Source organism: Pavona decussata, unplaced genomic scaffold (assembly GCF_977016875.1).
Source record: "Pavona decussata unplaced genomic scaffold, jaPavDecu1.1 SCAFFOLD_53, whole genome shotgun sequence".
In the NCBI taxonomy this organism is placed as follows: domain Eukaryota; kingdom Metazoa; phylum Cnidaria; class Anthozoa; order Scleractinia; family Agariciidae; genus Pavona; species Pavona decussata.
Window position 1 is genome coordinate 81,558 of NW_028145475.1, and position 18,645 is coordinate 100,202.

Sequence of the window (18,645 nt, forward strand, 5' to 3'; positions counted from 1 at the left end):
CAAAGAGGAACAAACAAGGATAAAGTTACGCATACTCTGTTGATTTCGGTGATGTGCATGGTCGGTGTTATTCATATCGAACTTTGAATCAAAGCCGCTTGATCAAACTGGAAAAAATGCCTGCAAGTCGAACACGTGACACCGCAAGTCTGAGTGACGGTAAGTGAAAGAAACTGCGCAGATTTTAATGTCGTAGTAGGTTGGGACTATAAAATAGTCACCATGTCGTTCCCAGATGTACACCATGTCAGTTACATTGGAACTGAAGTTACTTTCAGCTCAACAAATTGAGAAGTTAAGAGAGGATGACTTCAGCCTCTCTTGGTAAGATGTATAGCCATGGAGTAAACATGCTGCTGCAGAAAGGACTCAACCGAACAATCGTAAACTTACGGGTGAAGCCCACAGTTTATTAATTTATTTATTTAGTTGATTTATTTAACGTGTTGGTATTTGTTTTGGCGATCTGTTGACTTTGGAAACACGAACCTTGATTTTGTATGGATATAATTGAATTTAATGCATTTTAAAATGATATCAACTAAACGAAATATTTTAAAAGAATATTTTGGTCTAATATGAAATTTTAGATAGGAAACTTTTAACACGAGCAAATTCATTGTTTTTCCTAACAATCTTTTATTATTCCTTGGATTAAACTTACTTTATTTATATCGGATAGCATAATTTTTTTAGATTTTCCGGATTGTAATTACTTGTCAGTTCAGTGTGTCCCCAATTAGCACCCTGTTTTTACAGGGGACTAGATCTTCTTAACCTTGACGTATGAGTAAAACTCATGATGATGATCATCATCTTAACCATGTTCTTTCTTTCTATTTTTTTATTTTTTATTTTTTGTATTCATTTAATTTTTTTTAGAAAGTGCCTTTGAGTTTGTTCATAATGACTATAATTTTCATTTTTATGGTCATGGTCATTAGAGAGTATCCTTTCAGTGTTATTTCCAGTGCTGAGAGTACCTGAAAATTGAACCGTGTGTGCTGTAAGTCATCGTAATATGTTACATCCCGATAATAATTAGTCGTCTGTTGACAGCTTGTTTTACATGACCTTTAAAAGCCTTTTATATTACCATTCCATGTTTTACTAGGAACGACATAGATGACTTGCACGATTCAGTGTAATATTTAATTTTGCGTAGATTCTACGCTGCCTTGACCTATGCCTCAGAACAAATACCATGTTACCCCAGGCGCATGCGCGCGTTGACGAGAAGCACCTTGAAATCGTTGGCCCAACTTTTACAAATACCGTCGCAGAGTTCAGGAACCTGTTCTCATCTATTTGAATCACGGTCACCTTCAGAAAGTTAGCTGAATTTTTTATTTACAAACGTTCTTTAAATAGTATAATTACAGAAGCTGTTCAGTTGTTGCGATATTTTGAAAGCTTTTGAAATGACGGAAAAGCAAAATCCCGCGACGAGTTAGCTGTATGCAAATTAGTCGGATGTCGCTATTCATTTCACCTTCATTCGTACTCACAGCTGATAATAACCTCATGATCATGAGATGCATGTGCGTTTGTGACGAGAACTGGCGGGTATAAATTTGAATTAACGCTTGGCCCTGCTCCAAGAACCGATGTGATTCCGGCTAAGTTGTAGAGCGTCTCCACTGGTGTAATCTAAGGTCGTATGCTCAATTGCCGTTTATTATCATATTTCTCAGTCGAAAATCGAAAGTGCAGTATTTAGATAGAGCTTTCCAGTGTACTTTTTTGACTCTTGGTCTCTCAAGGGCAGTTATGTATTCGGTCTGAAAAACAACTTGTTACCAATTTTTCATGAAGCAATTAATTTAATTTTGAAAAGTATTTGAATTTTCAGACGCAGCCAGCAGAAAAAATGCGATCCAAACGTGCCCCTATACAATCCAAGGCCTACAGCAAGTTGTCAGAAACGAAATATATAGCATCCTTGTGAACGACTTCTGCGCGAGCAAGGAACGGATCTGCATCAAGGGATCCCGGGGAGAAAATGGACCACTAGGTAGAGCAGGAAGACCTGGACCTAAAGGTGAAAAGGTAACTCACGGAAAGCCCGGAATACAAGGGAATACGGGAAAACAAGGTCCTGCCGGTCCCCCAGGACCCTTTGGACGAAGAGGCGAGCGAGGCTATCCGGGGAGGCCAGGTTTCCCTGGGGTAAGGGGAAATAAAGGAGCGTTGGGAGACAAGGGAAATCCCGGAGTGCCAGGAGAATCTGTCTCTGTTCCAATAATTATGTCACCACCAGTAATATTGACAGTCAATGAGACCCAAAATGTATTATTGCACTGTGAGGTCAGAGCTAATCCCTCTGCAGAAGTCAGATGGTCCAAGGTGAATTAATCGCTGCCGATTAGACGATATATTCAAAGCCCCAGTGGTAAATTGGTGATCAGAAATGTCCAGTTAATGGACGCGGGAACCTTTGTGCGCAGAGCGAGAAACATTTTGGGATCGGCGAGAGTTTCATCAGAAATTCAGGTACAAGGTAAGTGAAGTTTGTATTCTGTTAAGCCGTATTTTATTCGAAGTACTGGCAGTTGATTAGGTTGGATTGCTTATTCGAGTTATATTGGTGAAAATCCGCTTTCCATCGGCTTGGTAGCCTGATTTGCGGACGATCCGAGGTTGCTTTCTCTCCCTCCTTCCTCTGGGTGTTGATTTGGTCGTCCAACTTTTAAAGGACTAGTGAACTCGATTATATAACCAAATATATCTCAAGAATTTAAACGCTCAGGAAAACCGAGGTTCGTAAAATAAGAATGACTATAACTGGTTTGAGTGTAGGTTGGACCGAGCCACATTACTGACTCAAAATGGTCAGCGGATCTAAAAGTGGGTTTCCCAGAAATGACGGCTATTCTAAAGGATTTTCCAGTTGCAAAACAAAGTTAATGGTCAGCCAGTGGTGAAGTATAGTGTTGGTCCGCGTAGGCAGTTTCTGTTTGTGTTTTTGAATAGCTCACGTTCATGTTGTTTTTTAGTTAACTATTCAGTTTTCTGATTTCAAAACGTAACGTTTAGAGTAAGCGCAAAGTGTGTGTACTTGAGTAGCACCTTAGCAACTTTTCCACAGATAGCTTTTTCATGGAAAGCCGGCAGAGAATTGTGCAATAACAACCATTACAATCTAGTACCTTGCATTCATGTCTGTTAAGCTTGGGAATGTTTGAAGTAATGTTCAGTATGCCTTCTTAGTTTCCTCGTTCCCTCGACGTTTCGCGCCCTTGTCACCAAGCTATCGTTCTACTGTTTTCCTTCACTTACCAATAAAATACAGGGCGATCGAGGACCGAGGGCCGTGGTCAGGGTGACTGAAAGCGGGTCAAAGTAGCTGTTGGCAAGGTGTTCACTGACTAGTCGGGGTCATTGATCCGCCAAATGCGAACAAACCAAAACTGACACTTCGCTTTTATTTCCACCTTTCAGCGAACCCAGTGTTTACCACGAGACCAAAAGAGACAATCACAAAAGTTGGTAAAACCGTTACACTGGTATGTAAAGCAAAAGGACAGCCTGTTCCTCGAGTATGGTGGAAAAAAGTACCAATGGCAGACCCTAAGGGACCGCCATGGAAACCTGTTAATTTTCGAAACGGACTTCTTACATTCTCTAATGCGTCTAAACACGATCAAGGTATCTACATTTGCTACGCACAGAACTCCTTGGGAGTAATACTCACCTCGGCTAAACTAACCGTATTGTCCCCACTTAAGTTTAAAATTTCCCCACCAAAGGCCGTGATGACTGTACTTGGAGAAAAGTTGTACAGCGAAAGCAGGTTTCCTTCCACTTGTTACATGGGCGATGGAAGACCATTCGTTTATGCCTTCTGGAATAATGATATATCATAACGGTACCTTGATGATATCAAAAGTGTCGCGGTCACATCAAGGTCGTTATTATTGTAGGGCGACAAGTGAAATAAATTCCATACAGACTTCTGTTAACGTAACTGTCAAGTACCCCGAGTCTTGCAGCATCATCAGGGCGTTTGTTACAAGAATAAGCGGAAGTTACGTGATTGATCCCGATGGCGTTGGCGGAGTCGACCCCTTTGTTGCTTACTGCAATATGATAGAGCTGAGCGTGACCACATTGGCGTGTCAGTTGTTAGTCATGACAGTGAGGACAGGATTTTAGTGGACGGTTGTGAACCCAAGGGCTCCTATTCACGCCAAGTGAAATACACTGGTGCGAGTTTGCAGCAGCTGACGAGTCTCACCAAGGTCCGGCAGCAGGATGTGAACAGTTCATTAAATACGAATGTTATAACACGTGGTTTCTAGGGGAGGGCTACGCCTGGAGGATGTCATGTGATGGAGAGATGATGAAGTACTGGGGAGGAGCTCCCTCGGGAAGTGAGAAGTGCGCATGTGGAATAACAAACTTGTGCGCCGATGGATGGAATTATAACTGTGACTATTTAGAAAGGCTCTGGAAAGAAGATAGTGGTTTCCTTGTTGACAAACACATTTTGCCTGTGAGGGTGCTAAAATTTGGGGACACGGGAGGATTGGTTGAACAAGGTTTCCACACACTTGGAAAGTTCAAATGTTATGGAATAGCGTGAGAGGTATCATCATGCAGCAGTTAATTTCATTTTGACATGGTCCCAATGGGGTTGAAGGCTTTAGGGCTTCGGACCGAAAAATGAAGGACTCCAGGGCCAGGTTATTCACGAAGCTCTCCTAAGTTCAGATGTTAAAGTATTGTTTCTGAACCAAAGTCTTCTGCTATGTCAACAATTTACTTGTTTTTAAGAAACAGTACTTAAAAGATACAGTAAGGTTTCGTGAATCTGGCCTCAGGGCTCCATGGTTTTACTCAAGGGCTCCAGTTAGCCAGGTCATCATTTTGTACCGGCTCCTAGTAAGGGAACGGCCTCGGGTTTGGTGCTCCGATGAAGCTCTTTCCCCCTTTAGGACCCATTTTGGTCAGGAGCAATGATAAGACCAATCTGAGAATTCTCGAAGTTACAAACCGTTCTTGCGCGGTAAGTCCCAATTTTTTATTTATTTTTTTTTTACTTTTCACTCGAGTGTCTTTTGCAAAGAGTTTTTGTGTTTTCTTTCTTTTATAAGAACCTTTTATATAAGAATGTTGATTGTGAGATTAACTAAAATTAAAGAACATACTAAGAACATTACCCAGGCTGAGAGTCAGTTATGAACATTTTTATTGCAACCATATATTTTTAAAATGAACAGTATAAATACGGATAAAATAATACATGAAAAAAGCCAGTCTATATTGTCCAATAAACCCAAATAATAGTTGTGTTGGTCACGTCCGCATAGATTTATTGAAATACTATCAAAGATAACTTTTCAGGCTAAATTTCCAACAAGAATAAGAACATTCAGGCTCAGCCCCAAAATTAAACGTTCTCATAAAAAGAGTGTACTGAAACATATAAACCAATTTTGAAGGTTTCCACCGTAACAAGAAAGTTTGAATTTCTTAGCAGCTGGTAGAATTGAGGGGACCAACTTAAAATTATTAGCCATCTCATAATTAGCTAAAAATGCATGACGCAGTAGGATGTACAGCATCAGATTAGACAGGCCAAAATTAATTGTGTGAATAATTTCCTAGTTGTTTAATCTGATGAATGCGTTGGACATGCGGAGGTAAGAAATTATTGTCTTTAGTTTCTTGTTCAGCTGCCTCTGCTAAACTCAGCCAAATCGTGTTGTATATTCGACTTTATAGTCTTTACTATCCTTTGTTTTTTTGGCAAAATTGTAAAAAACTAAATCGAAATTAAAACAAAATATTCGTCCTTTTTAGCGTGAATTTCTTGCGTGCTGTGAAATTATAGTGTTGACTCCTCTGAGACAGGACCAAGGAGTGATTGTTGACTTGGCCGGCGTGATTTAAATATATATAATTAAAGATAAGCATAGCAGCAGATGTTTAGGCGAGTTTCACCAATAATGACAATCTGCGCACTAAGATTTATTAAAGCGTTCTGCCATTCATCTTCTCTAAATGCTTCAGTTTTAAGATCAGCTTATAAACACTGATTTCTTCACACTCGTCTAAATACATTCCTAAAAAAGTCAAGTGGAAAAACAACACTCGAAAAAATCCGTTTACTGAGCACTTCGAAGTACATCCAAACACGGAGAGCAGAGGTGGCCTTATCGATGATGGAACCGAACACAACAACCTGTCCGCCGACCAATGCCACCGATTTGTATCAAATATATTGGTGGCTGGCGCCTAAATATTTTGAGGAACTTGCTTCGAGGCCAAAATATCTTGTCGCTGTTGAATCCGGAATCATGTTGCTTATCACTGTCACAGCTTTCAGTGGAAACTTTCTGATCTGTTTCGCTCTTCTACGGAATCCAAGACTTCGCACCGCCACGAATTTTCTGATCCTTACGTTAGCGGTTACGGACATGATATCAGCTTGCCTTACTCACACTGTAGCTACAATCATACTCATGAAAGGAAAATGGATCGTAGATGTGAACCCTCTCGATGTAAAAAGCTTCCCTTGCCAGTTGCAAGGAATCATCGCTACCCCTTTGATCGGATTTTCCGTACACATAATGTGTTTCACCGCAATAAATCGTTACATCTGCGTCGCCTATCAGAGACTCTACAAGAAACTGTTCAGCAAGCTGGCGACGCGTTTCATGGTCATAGTTGACGCAGCAATTGTACTTAGCATTGCGTCCATCCCGTATCCCGCGGGATTCGCCAAAATCACCCTGGACCCGAGACGCGCGTTGTGCTTTACAACCTTCCAACAGCAGAAATCAGCCCAGGTCATTGGAAACTTGTTTTTGGCTTTCAATGTGGCAGTACCCTTGATTGTGATATGCATTTGCTATTTCCGAGTTTTCAGAGTAATAAGAAGCAGTTATTTTCAAGTGCAAGTCGCTGGTACCTCCTCCGAGAGAAGAAGCGTTCACCCAACTTCTAGCCCAGCAGCCTCGAAAATCAAAGAAGTGCGGATCACCAAAACTGTATTTGTCGTATTGCTTGGATTTCTAACTTGCTGGATCCCTGCCATGGTGTGTAACCAGCTCAGCTTTACCATGGTAAACCCCCGTTTTCCTCGCCAAGGCGAATTAGTTTTCACCTATTTTCTAACTCTGAGCTCCGCAATTAATCCATTCATTTATGGAACCACTTGCCGAGCGCTGAGAAGGGAAGTCTGGAATTCTATTTATCGCCGAAAAGCTAAACGTGCACAAGGGAGAACTAATCAAATTGCAGCACTGTGAAGATAACAATAGCAAGAATGACGATAAACAAAAGATGCGCTTATTGGTAGAGTTTCGGTGAGTTGGGCTTCAAATCCTGTGGACGATTAATTCAGTTTTGTTGTTTTCGTTTTAGGTTATTTAATTAATTCATTTTTTCCTGTTTTGCTCTTTGCATAATTTTCTGTGTTTATCTATTTTTCAAAAAAATCCCCAACCAAATCCTTTAAGACGCGGCGCGTTGCTGGTCGTGGCAGAAAAATTGTGTGCCACAAGCTGCAGACTCGGCTAGTGTCCAGTAGCCATTTTAAGGTAGCCGTAGTTAAGACATTGTTGTCGTGTAAAAGAGATCGTGTCAACGGAAGTTGAAGTTTATTTCTTTTTTGAGTGGGATGAACGGGAAATTGGAAGCGAAAGTGTTAAAGTCAGTTTTTTTACACTATGCTAAGTGAACAACCACATCGTCAGAAGAACAAGAATTTCCTGACTGAAAAGTCAATAAATTCTCAGAAGAAACCTACAGTCTGATTGGTTTATCAGCTGGTTCACAGGTGCTCAAGTAAATATTTAACAATGTACTAATCCAACAAAGTGCGTTGGACATGAGATGATAGAGATCAACAAAGAGGGGGCTATAATTATCCCATATCCAACAAGCGCGGGTGGAAGAATTATTTTATTAATGCTGCTACATCTTGCTGATTTTATTTTTGCTGGTATCCTATGTCCGCTAAGCCATTCAAAATCCTTCACTTGTATTATCCAAAGATCCAGATATTGATTTTAATAAATGCATTATTGTCCGCTTTTTTGAAAGATGCTTACAATAGAAGACATTAATGCGAACTCTTCGTGAAAGACGCGTTCCACTGAAGGAAATCTTCCCAGCGACTGGTTACACGTTCCATGCATTTTCTTCATGCGAAGTATATTAAGAAATTTAATCGAGGAAGTTGGTTCCTTGGCAACGAAAGTGTATGGGCTGGCATTGTCGTCCTGGGGAGCAAAGGTCCAAAGTGTAATGGGATTTGAGATTTGTGCATTTTAAAGGACACTGTCGCGGAGAGTTTGCTGTATATTTGTTAAAACTGCTCAAATATTTGGCTAAAAACCTCTTCTTTAACACGAAATTGCTGTTAGAGCACCGGCAGTGAAAAATGAAATGATATTTTCTGAGTAACAATAAACTATAATCAGTTTTTCGCCATTTTCTAAGATCAGTATATGAGGAACTTGAAAAAATTGGCTAAGTTTTTCATGTTGCAATCCCTTTCCATCTTAGCCATCCGCAGCCAAAGATGAATGAAACCAGTTTCTGTGCACTTTTAGGGTTATTGTTAACAAAACGGAACCATTATTTTGATGTTTACATCCATACATATATGTTTTTTGGTTGTTGAAAGTGACATTGAGAAACAGTAATTAAGATACAGAAGAGTTTCGTTAATCTGGACCCAGCCTCCATGGTATTACTCAAAGGCTCCAGTTGGCCAGATCATCTTTTTGTTCCGGCTTCAAGTAGAGAAGAGGCTCAGGTTCCGGGCAGCCCTTCCCCCCTTTGAAATCCTCTTTTGTCAAGAGCAATGAACAGACCGATTAGGAGAATTCTCGAAGTTACAAACCGTCCTTGCGCGGAATATTTTCCCCTTGCATTACAGGTTAATTACTTTCTTGAACAAAAGTCCGGATAACTCTCATTTTCTGATATTTATATTTTCACCTTTCACTCGAGTGCATTTTGCTAACAGTCTTTGCATAAAACATACAAACCAATTTAAAAGGTTTCCACCGTAATTCCACCGTAATAAGAAAGCTTGAATTTCTTAGCATCCGGTAGAATTGTTGGGACCAAAAAAATTATTAGCCAATTCATAATAAGCAAAGGCACAGGCAGCCCAAGCTCAATATCAGAGAACCGTTGAATTATAAGGATTTGTATGGCAATACAACGGATTTGTGTAAAATGGTAGAAAATAACATTGTTTTGTCAATAAAGTCAACTTACCCTATTTCTTCTTGTATTCTTCGTCATTACCAGCTTTTCAAGCCGATTCGAAGAGATTTCGGCGAGTTAGCGTCATTCGGGTTTCCACTGTGAAGTGTAAAGAAAGGTCGAACTCTATTTCAGCAATGCCCGAAGCGTGAAACGGAATAAATCCGTTGAAATCATCTCTGGTGTCCCAATTCCTTCATAGAATCAAAATAGAGATGAATATCTATCCTTCCAGCGCATTTCCGACTCTAGAAAGATTTTCTTTCAAGTCAGCTCGCTTCTGAAATTTCGAAAGGTGCGCGGCCAGAACGCCATGAACACATTGAACGTTCAAACAGCACGCTCGGTAACAAAAGTTCCCTGGCACGGGTAGTCAGCGGCCAGTTGCCCACAGGCAAACAGATTTGTTCGCGGGGTCTCCTCGTGTCCTTTTAGTCAAGACCGTCAAGGGACCATTGTTTCCATCGACCAATCAAAATTACTACCGAACGTGTTTCCCAAATTTAAAGGGCGCGATCTATTCAACCTAAATTTCCGGTACAGAATCAAATATATCGACAACCTGTTGTCCTTTTTCCCGGAAATCTGTAAATTCCGGGAATTTTCTGTTTCATTGGTCATACCATTTCGCCAGATGCTCAGCCCCAGTTTCTTACGGGATTTAAGAGCGGCTTTCCACAAATATCGACCAAGTGGTGGCACAAGTCAAAAAATCGATTTCGTTCATATTTTGCTCATAGGTAGTCCCTAGTGAGAAACAAACTGAGTTGTAGTTAGTTTTTCCATATACCGCTTCCTTTCGAGTAAATATGCGAAAAACGATTTTGTCTCAGTTGAGCTCAAAGTCCGCTTTCGACGGGATGGAATTTTCCTTAACTTTCGACGGCTCGCATATCAATCCACAGACTGTTACTAACCTTCAAATGACATTTATTGCTTTATTAGGTCTTCCTCTTCTGTTTCACGGGAAAACATTTAAAACCTAAGTTATATTTACGTCCGAAATAGGTTTAGAAGAACATGCTATAAATGCAAATTTTCAACAACCACACTAGCACTAAAACATTGCCAATTTTACCCATTGGCGATAACTTAGATTTCCCTATAATGACTTTCTATGGCTTCACTGTGTACCTATTTATCATAATATAAAAACAAAGCTCTGGGTAAATGAAAATGATTGGCCCGCTAGGCTTCAGATTTATCAGCATCTTCTTGAGATTTGGCGATCGAAGCGTAAGATGGCGTGACAGACTATCACGGGTACAAATAGTTTTTCTTATTAGAAAAAAATGAAGCGACATTTTTGAAAAAAAAAAGCATTTTTCATTCGCAGTAGAAAAATCTTTGGATCGAAAGTTGACCAATATATATTGCGGCTGCTTTTTATAGATGGAAATTCCAGAGTATCCGTTCGCTCTGATGCGGAGTCCAATTCGTTATTATGGCTGAATATTATTGTGTTAAAACAAATATTTGGAAAATTTCTTTTCCTCTTTCTTTATCACTGCCATCGATAAATTAAACTAGAAATAGGTTTAACGCAGCAGATTTGAACTACATTAATCAGATTAAAAGTTTCGACTGTTATATATATTAAACTGCATCGTTTGCGTGAAATATACGTGAGAAAACACACGCACACACAACCGGACACCAACAACAACGACAACAAAAAATAAGCCAGAATTCTGAACGTTTCTAAGGGAAAAAGTAGTAACGATAAAAACCGTAACAAAATTAATGAAACCAAGATAGTGGTCAATACTCGTGTTATTAATAATGTTATTTTGCTGCGCTTTTTGGTCCTGAAATATTCTTTGTGTGAAGATGAACGTAATTAACTAATTAGATTTTTTAACGTCGCAGTGTTGGACCTATGCCGAATAAATTGAATTATTATTAAACCAGAGAAACAGTCAGGAACTGTAAACAAAACGGCGAGCATCGAAGTTTGCTGTTCTTCTAAGTCGATAGTTGGTGGGCCATGTTCGTTTACTCGCAGAGACAGAACAACGTCCAGATAGTACCTCTGCTGTCCTGAGGGTCTCCTGTACAAAGAATATTGACCAGCATAAGTCATGTTATGGTTTTCAAGGTGTAGGGAACGAGGGCCATGTTTTCAACGCCAGAAAACATCAAGACAATGACGATTTGGGCTTAGCTGTTGAGAAACATTTATCACCAAAGACACTTATCGGGCCCGGTAAGTTACCGGGACTTTCGAGAAACGGGCTCCAGGGCTTATAAGCTCTTATAAGCCGCGGCAGTTTACGGTATTCCTGCCGGATAAATAGGAGACAAGGTAGACACAGAAATACCAAATGTAGGAGCCGTAGCATGTCCTTATTGCTACTTCGGCCGTCAAATTTGGTCGGTACGTTTGTTAATTAAGTCCCACACCTGATAAAGAGGAAAGGACTTCTTTCTGGAGAGAAACGAAAAAAAAACTAAAACAGAACATTGTGTCAACAATTCTTGGTTTTCACATGACGTCATAAAAAACTGAAATTCATAACTAAACACAATTTCGGGTTTTTATCTTCATCACATAAAATAAAATGTAAATTTCAATCGGCTTGCTTGTTTTCAGCAGGATAGCATTCTTTGTTTTGAAAATAGAGCAGTTTGAATTTCAGATTTTTGCGTAGTGCGTGACAGAAGCGATTGCTGCTCTAAACATGTCGCGTACATGAAAACATCGATTTGCCTCGTGTTTTTTTTAGGTCTGATCAGCTAACATGTAATAGAAGTGTCTATGTCAATGTGTGAAAGTTCAACAGAGAGAAGAAAGGCTTTGAAATAGTTAAGGTAGACTCCAGATGTTTTTGCTGGTTTCCGGCCGCCATGTTGGTGCCCATCAGACGGGGCACCAACATGGCGTCCCATACTAAACTCTGTAATTTTCCGTGGTATATTTTTTCGAATAACTCGATTATGAGATATCGCACAGCCCCGTGGCTTTCACGCGTTGTTTATCTATCACTCTTCTACAACATATCAATTTCTTGACTTTATCTATTGAATGGTTGAGGATTTCATTTTTTTACTTGCGTGACGATGTGTGAGGTGAAAACCACCAATATTAAGTCACGAATGATTTAACTTTGTTGGTCTTCGAATATAATGTACCCGTTTCTGAGTTTTTATTCTGAGTGTGAAAGTATGGAAGCAAACGGACATTAGTTACGAAAACTAGTCCCTTAAAATCGTCTGTATCCCCATGGAAACATACATTGAGACATTGCGCGAACATATAAATCTTTACTATGGTGACACTTCCGGTTCATGGTTGTCACGCAACAGTGTAGCTTGCGAGTTGTTTATTTTAAAAAAAAAAAAAAAGAAATGTTTATTAATTCGTAAACTGGATTGTTTTGTTACTCAGAAGGTAAGAGTACAGAAATAGCCCCAGTTCGGGTCAATGAAGAATTCGATACTAAATTCTTGTTAAAACGTGCATGAAATGATCATGAAATACTGAAAACCTCGTCGTCGACACACTAATATGCTTGTATCGAGCGAGAACAGATGAAGAAGATGGCCAAAACTTATGTTTGATTTTTCATTAAGGTACCAGCTTAGTTTCCGTACCTTTGTGTCTCAAATTGACGTAAGTTTTTGATTCTCTTTTCGCTTTCCTGGTTCGCGGTCACCGGCTATGTCACGCCATTGTTTACAATGCGAATGCCAGATTTTCGACTGGGTAGGTGACAAATTCGAGGCCTTGCGGGTCACTTAAAATAATTTACCCAAAGTTTTGTTTTGATGTTATGATTGATAAGTACACAGGGAAGCCATAGAAAGTCATTTAATGATAATCTAAGTTATCGCCCATGGGTAAAATTGCCGGTATTTCAGTTCGAAAATTTGGTTGTTAAAAATTTGCATTTATAGCATGTTGTTCTAAATCTGTTTCGGGCATAAAAGTAACCAAAGTTTTGAATGTTTTTCGTAGAACAAAAGATGAAGACCTAGAAAAGCAATAGATGTTATTTCATGATCCGTGACTGGCTGTGGATTGATATGCGGTCGGCCAAAGTTAAGGAAAATTCCGCCCAACCGGAAGCGAATTTTGAACTCAACTGAACTGAAAATCGTTTTTCGCTTGTTTACGCGTAAGGAAGCCGTATTTGGAAAAACTAACTACAGCCCGTTTTGTTTCTTACTAAGGTCTACCTATGAGCAAAATATGAGCTAAATCAATTTTTTGACTTGTGCCAGCAAAAGTTGATTTCGGGCGATATTTGCGGAAAGCCGCTCTTAAAAATTACACTTGAGTTTTCTGAATAAATTTGCGATAATTTCTACTCATTTAGTTTGTGTAATGTGGCGGAACTATCCAGGAGCTAACGTCGTTCAACTTCTACAGAAACGGCGGACTACGCAGAAATAAAAATGCCGCTCCTACGACGTTAGCTCCTGGATAGTTAGGCCACATTACACAAACTAAATGAATAGAAATTATCGCAAATTTATTCAGAAAACGCGAGTGTAATTTTTAAATCCCGTAAGAAACTGGGGCTGAGCATCTGGTGAAATGGTATGACCAATGAAACGGAATTTCCAAATTTCCGGGAAAAAAGACAACAGGTTGTCGTTATATTTGATTCTGTACTAGACTTTCTCAAAGTCGCTCGCTCGAGCTCTGACGATCGCGCTTCGCGCTCTCTAAGTTCGACTTGTAAGCAAGTCTAATTCTGTATCGGAAATTTAGGTTGAATAGATCGCGCCCTTTAAATTTGGGAAACACGTCCGGTAGTAATTTTGATTGGTCGATGGAAACAATGGTCCCTTGGCGGTCTTGACAAAAAGGACACGAGGAGACCCTGCGAACAAATCTGTTTGCCTGCGGACAGCTGGCCGTTGACCACCCGTGCCAGGGAACTTTTGTTACCCAGCGTACTATTCGAACGTTCAATGTGTTCATGGCGTTCTGGCCGCGCACCTTTCGAAATTTCAGAAGCGAGCCGACTTGAAAGAACATCTTTCTAGCAAACGTGATACGTACGGCTTCAATTGAGTCGGAAATGCGCTGGAAGGATAGGTATTCATCTCTATTTTAATTCTTTGAAGGAATTGGGACACCAGGGATGATTTCAACGGATTCATTCCCTTTCACGCTTCGGGCATGGCTGAAATAGAGTTACACTTAACAGTGGAAACCCGAATGACGCTAACTCGCCGAAATCGCTTCGAATCGGCTTAAAAAGCTGGTAAATGACGAAGAAATTACAAGAAGAAACAGGGTAAGTTGAGTTTATTGACAAAACGATGTTATTTTCTACCATTTTACACAAATCCGTTGTATTCCCATACAAATCCTTATAATTCAACGGTTCTCTGATATTGAGCTTGGGTTCCCTGTGGCAAAGGTAGCTATTTCCAATACGCATGATACAGTAGGACACGTTGGAGTAGACATTATTGTTTTTTATTGTCTTTTGTTTCTTGTCAGCTGCCTCTGCTAAACTCAGCAGACAAGCCAAAATTTATTGTGTGAATAATGTCCACCCTCGTAATTGTTGTTTAATGAATGTGTTGGACATGCGGGGGTAAGACATAATTGTGTCTACTTTCTTGCTCAGCTGCCTCTGTTAAACTCAACCAAATCGTGTTTTATTTTCAACTTTATATTTTTTACTATTCTTTATTTGGTTGGAGAAATTAAAAAAAAAACTACATCAAAATGTCTTAATATATAAACAAAATAGTCGCCCCTTTTAGCGGGAATTTCTTGCGTGCTATAAAATTATACTGTTGACGCCTATACGACTGGAGCAAGGAATGATTGTTGACTTGGTGTGCTTTAAATAGACATAATTAACACTAAACCTAGTACCAAATTTTTGGAGCAGATGTTTAGGCGAGTTTCACCAATGACAATTTGCATACTAAGAGTTATTAAAGCGTTCTGCCATTCACGTTCTGCATTTAAGGAAGGCTTCTTTAAATGCTTCAGTTTTTAGATGAGCTGACAAACACTAAATTCTTCAAACAGGTCTTATATATTCCCCCCAAAAAAAATCGAGTGAAAAACTGAACATTCAAAAACATCCGTTTACTGAGCACTTCGAAGTACTTCAAATACGGAGAGTAGAGGTGGCCTTATCGACGATGGAAACGAACTCAACCACCTGTCCGCCGACCAACGACACCGATTTGTATCAAATATATTGGTGGCTGGCGCCGAAATATTTTGACGAACTTGCTTCGAGGCCAAAATATCTTGTCGCTATTGAATCCGGAATCATGTTGCTTATTACTGTCATAGCTTTCAGTGGAAACTTTCTAATCTGTTTCGCTCTTCTACGGAATCCAAGACTTCGCACCGCTACGAATGTTCTGATCCTTACGTTAGCGGCTACGGACATGATAACAGCTTGCCTTTCTCACACTGTAGCTACAATCGTACTCATGAAAGGAAAATGGATCGTAGATGTGAACCCTCTCGATGTAAAAAGCTTCCCTTGCCAGTTGCAAGGAATCATCGCTACCCCTTTGATCGGATTTTCCGTACACATAATGTGTTTCACCGCAATAAATCGTTACATCTGCGTCGCCTATCAGAGACTCTACAAGAAACTGTTCAGCAAGCTGGCGACGCGTTTCATGGTCATAGTTGACGCAGCAATTGTACTTAGCATTGCGTCCATCCCGTATCCCGCGGGATTCGCCAAAATCACCCTGGACCCGAGACGCGCGTTGTGCTTTACAACCTTCCAACAGCAGAAATCAGCCCAGGTCATCGGAAACTTGTTTTTGGCTTTCAATGTGGCAGTACCCTTGATTGTGATATGCATTTGCTATTTCCGAGTTTTCAGAGTGATAAGAAGCAGTTATTTTCAAGTGCAAGCCGCTGGTACCTCCACCGAGAGAAGAAGCGTTCACCCAACGGCTAGCCCAGCAGCCTCGAAAATCAAAGAAGTGCGGATCACCAAAACTGTATTTGTCGTATTGCTTGGATTTCTAACTTGCTGGATCCCTGCCATGGTGTGTAACCAGCTCAGCTTTACCATGGTAAACCCCCGGTTTCCTCGCCAAGGCGAATTAGTTTTTACCTATTTTCTAAGTCTGAGCTCTGCGATTAATCCATTCATTTATGGAACCACTTGCCGAGCGCTGAGAAGGGAAGTCTGGAATTCCATTTACCGCCGAAAAACTAAACGTGTAGAAAGGAGAACTAATCAAATTGCAGCACTGTGAAGATAACAATAGCAAGAATGCCGATAAACAAAACATGCGGTTATTGGTAGAGTTTCGGTGAGTTGGGTTTCAAATCCTGTAGACGATTAATTCAATTTTGTTGTTTTGGTTTTATGTTATTTAATTAATTCATTTTTTCCTGTTTTGTTCTTTGCATAATTTTCTGTGTTTATCTATTTTTCAAGACAGTGTTCTTAGCTTTATAGCTATAAACGAATAAAATCCCTCTTCAAATTCTTAAGATGCGGCGCGTTGCTGGTCGTGGCAGAAAAATTGTGTGCCACGAGCTGCCGACTCGGCTAGTGTCCGAATAAAATAGCTGTAGTTAGGACACTGTTGTCGTCTAAAAGAGATCATCAGGGACCTCAAGCAGTCTCGACGAGTCTCTGGGCGACGACGAGCGTGACCGAATAGGACCTGGGCCGGGGACGCCGTTCACGGTGGGAAAAACAAATGTCTAAGCAAGTGCCGAGCGGCGCGAAAAACAAATAACAAATGTTTTAGCAAGCTCCCGACCTCGAAGCTCTGAAAGTTGTAAATGGCGTCATTTAAAGAAATACGAGAGTTGCTTCCTTTAAGTCTTGAGCACAATACCATTAATGACGAAGAATTCTTTCTTCTATCGGAAGAGTTTGAATCGAAGAATCCCGAGAACCAGTGAAAGTGTCCATGCTCTTTTAAGCTCGTTTTAAGCGGTCACTTCTGCCCCAAATTGTACGCCTGGGCACCCAGGATAGAATGCTTCGGTAAAAATCTAATCTTAGTTTTACTGATATAGTCCCTCTGGACAAATATATATATACAGTCATAAGCATTGAAGGCAAACTAAAACACTCACGGATTCTTTCCCGCCGCCATCGAGCAATTCAGCTCTGAGTTGTCTGACGGATATATTTGCGTCCAGCTTTCGGTAAAAAGCAGAAAATAAGTTTCCTTTTAGCAAATTTTATCATAAGACATGATAAAATGGACACAAAGATGAGAAAAATCAATCTTAATACTTACGTTCACTCGAAGACGGCAAATCGGTTGTTTTGACGTCCTCAACACTATGTGGACGACATCTATGACATGCGCAGAAGCCGCTGCATGCGTTGGAAGACTTCCGGTCGTCGTCGTCTCGACTCGTCGAAGGTCAAATTCTCAGAAGAAACCTACAGTCTGATTGGTTTATCAGCTGGTTCACAGGTGCTCAAGTAAATATTTAACAATATACTATTTCACCATCGTGCGTCGGACATGAGATGATAGAGATCAACGAAGAGGGGGCTATAATTATCCCATATCCAACAAGCGCGGGCGAATGAATTGTTTTATTAATGACAATATACTATTCCACTAACGTGCGTTGGATATTACGTGATAGGGGGCTATAATTATCCCATATCCAAGCGCGGGTGGAAGAATTATTTTATTAATGTTGCTACATCTTGCTGATTTTATACCGATTTTATTTGAATTTGCTGGTATCCTATGTCCGCTAAGCCATTCAAAACTCTTCATGTGTATTATCCAAAGATCCAGATATCGATTTTAATAAATGCATTATTGTCCGCTTCTTTGAGAGATGCTTACAATAGAAGACATTTATGCGTTTTCTTCGTGAAAGACGCGTTCCACTGAAGGAAATCTTCCCAGCGACTGGTTACACGTTACACGTAAGAAACTTAATCGAAGAAGTTGATTCCTTGGTAACGAAAGTGTATGGAGCAAAGCTCTAAGGTGTAATGAGATTTGAGATTTGTGCATTTTAAAGGGCACTGTCGCTTTCTATTGATCAAAACTACTCAAATTTCTCACTAAGAACCTGTCTTCTAATACGAAATTGCTGTTAGAGCACCGGCAGTGAAATATGAAATGATAGTAAACTATAATCAGTTGTTAGCCATTTTCTAAGATCAGCATATGAGGAACTTGAAAAAATTGGCTAATTTTTTCATGTTGCAATCCGTTTCCATCCTAGCCATCCGCAGCCAAAGATAAATTAAACCAGTTTCTGTGCACAAAACAGAACCATTATTTTGATGTTTACATCCATACATATATGTTTTTGGCTATTCAAAGTTACACTAAAAATAGGTGGGCCTTTAAACAGCTGTATAGATGATGCAAACCTTTTTTCATTGAGATAAGCTTGTGATGGAGAACACTTTGCATGCCACATCGATCGTTTTTCAAGCTTATGTTCTTGAGTGCCATTTGTTGGTATCA

The 18,645-nt window shown here is 40.0% G+C and overlaps 2 protein-coding genes across 2 annotated transcripts; both read left to right on the forward strand.

Moving 5' to 3' along the window:
* Nucleotides 1-5,355: 5,355 nt before the first annotated feature.
* Nucleotides 5,356-14,359, forward strand: LOC146480251 (melatonin receptor type 1B-A-like). The gene is made up of 2 exons (XM_085109398.1): nt 5,356-7,313; nt 14,305-14,359. The coding sequence occupies exon 1, from the start codon at nt 6,165-6,167 to the stop codon at nt 7,254-7,256; it is 1,092 nt and encodes a 363-aa protein (XP_084965524.1). The 5' UTR covers nt 5,356-6,164; the 3' UTR covers nt 7,257-7,313; nt 14,305-14,359.
* Nucleotides 14,360-15,185: 826 nt separating this feature from the next.
* Nucleotides 15,186-18,168, forward strand: LOC146480252 (melatonin receptor type 1B-A-like). Its single transcript, XM_085109400.1, has one exon. It carries the CDS (start codon nt 15,346-15,348, stop codon nt 16,432-16,434), a length of 1,089 nt encoding a protein of 362 aa, XP_084965526.1. The 5' UTR covers nt 15,186-15,345; the 3' UTR covers nt 16,435-18,168.
* The last annotated feature ends 477 nt before the right edge of the window (nt 18,169-18,645 follow it).

What these genes read in the sequence shown, in the direction of transcription:
- LOC146480251 (XM_085109398.1), top strand. Translation starts at nt 6,165, where the DNA reads ATGATGGAACCGAACACAACAACCTGTCCGCCGACCAATGCCACCGAT.
- LOC146480252 (XM_085109400.1), top strand. Translation starts at nt 15,346, where the DNA reads ATGGAAACGAACTCAACCACCTGTCCGCCGACCAACGACACCGATTTG.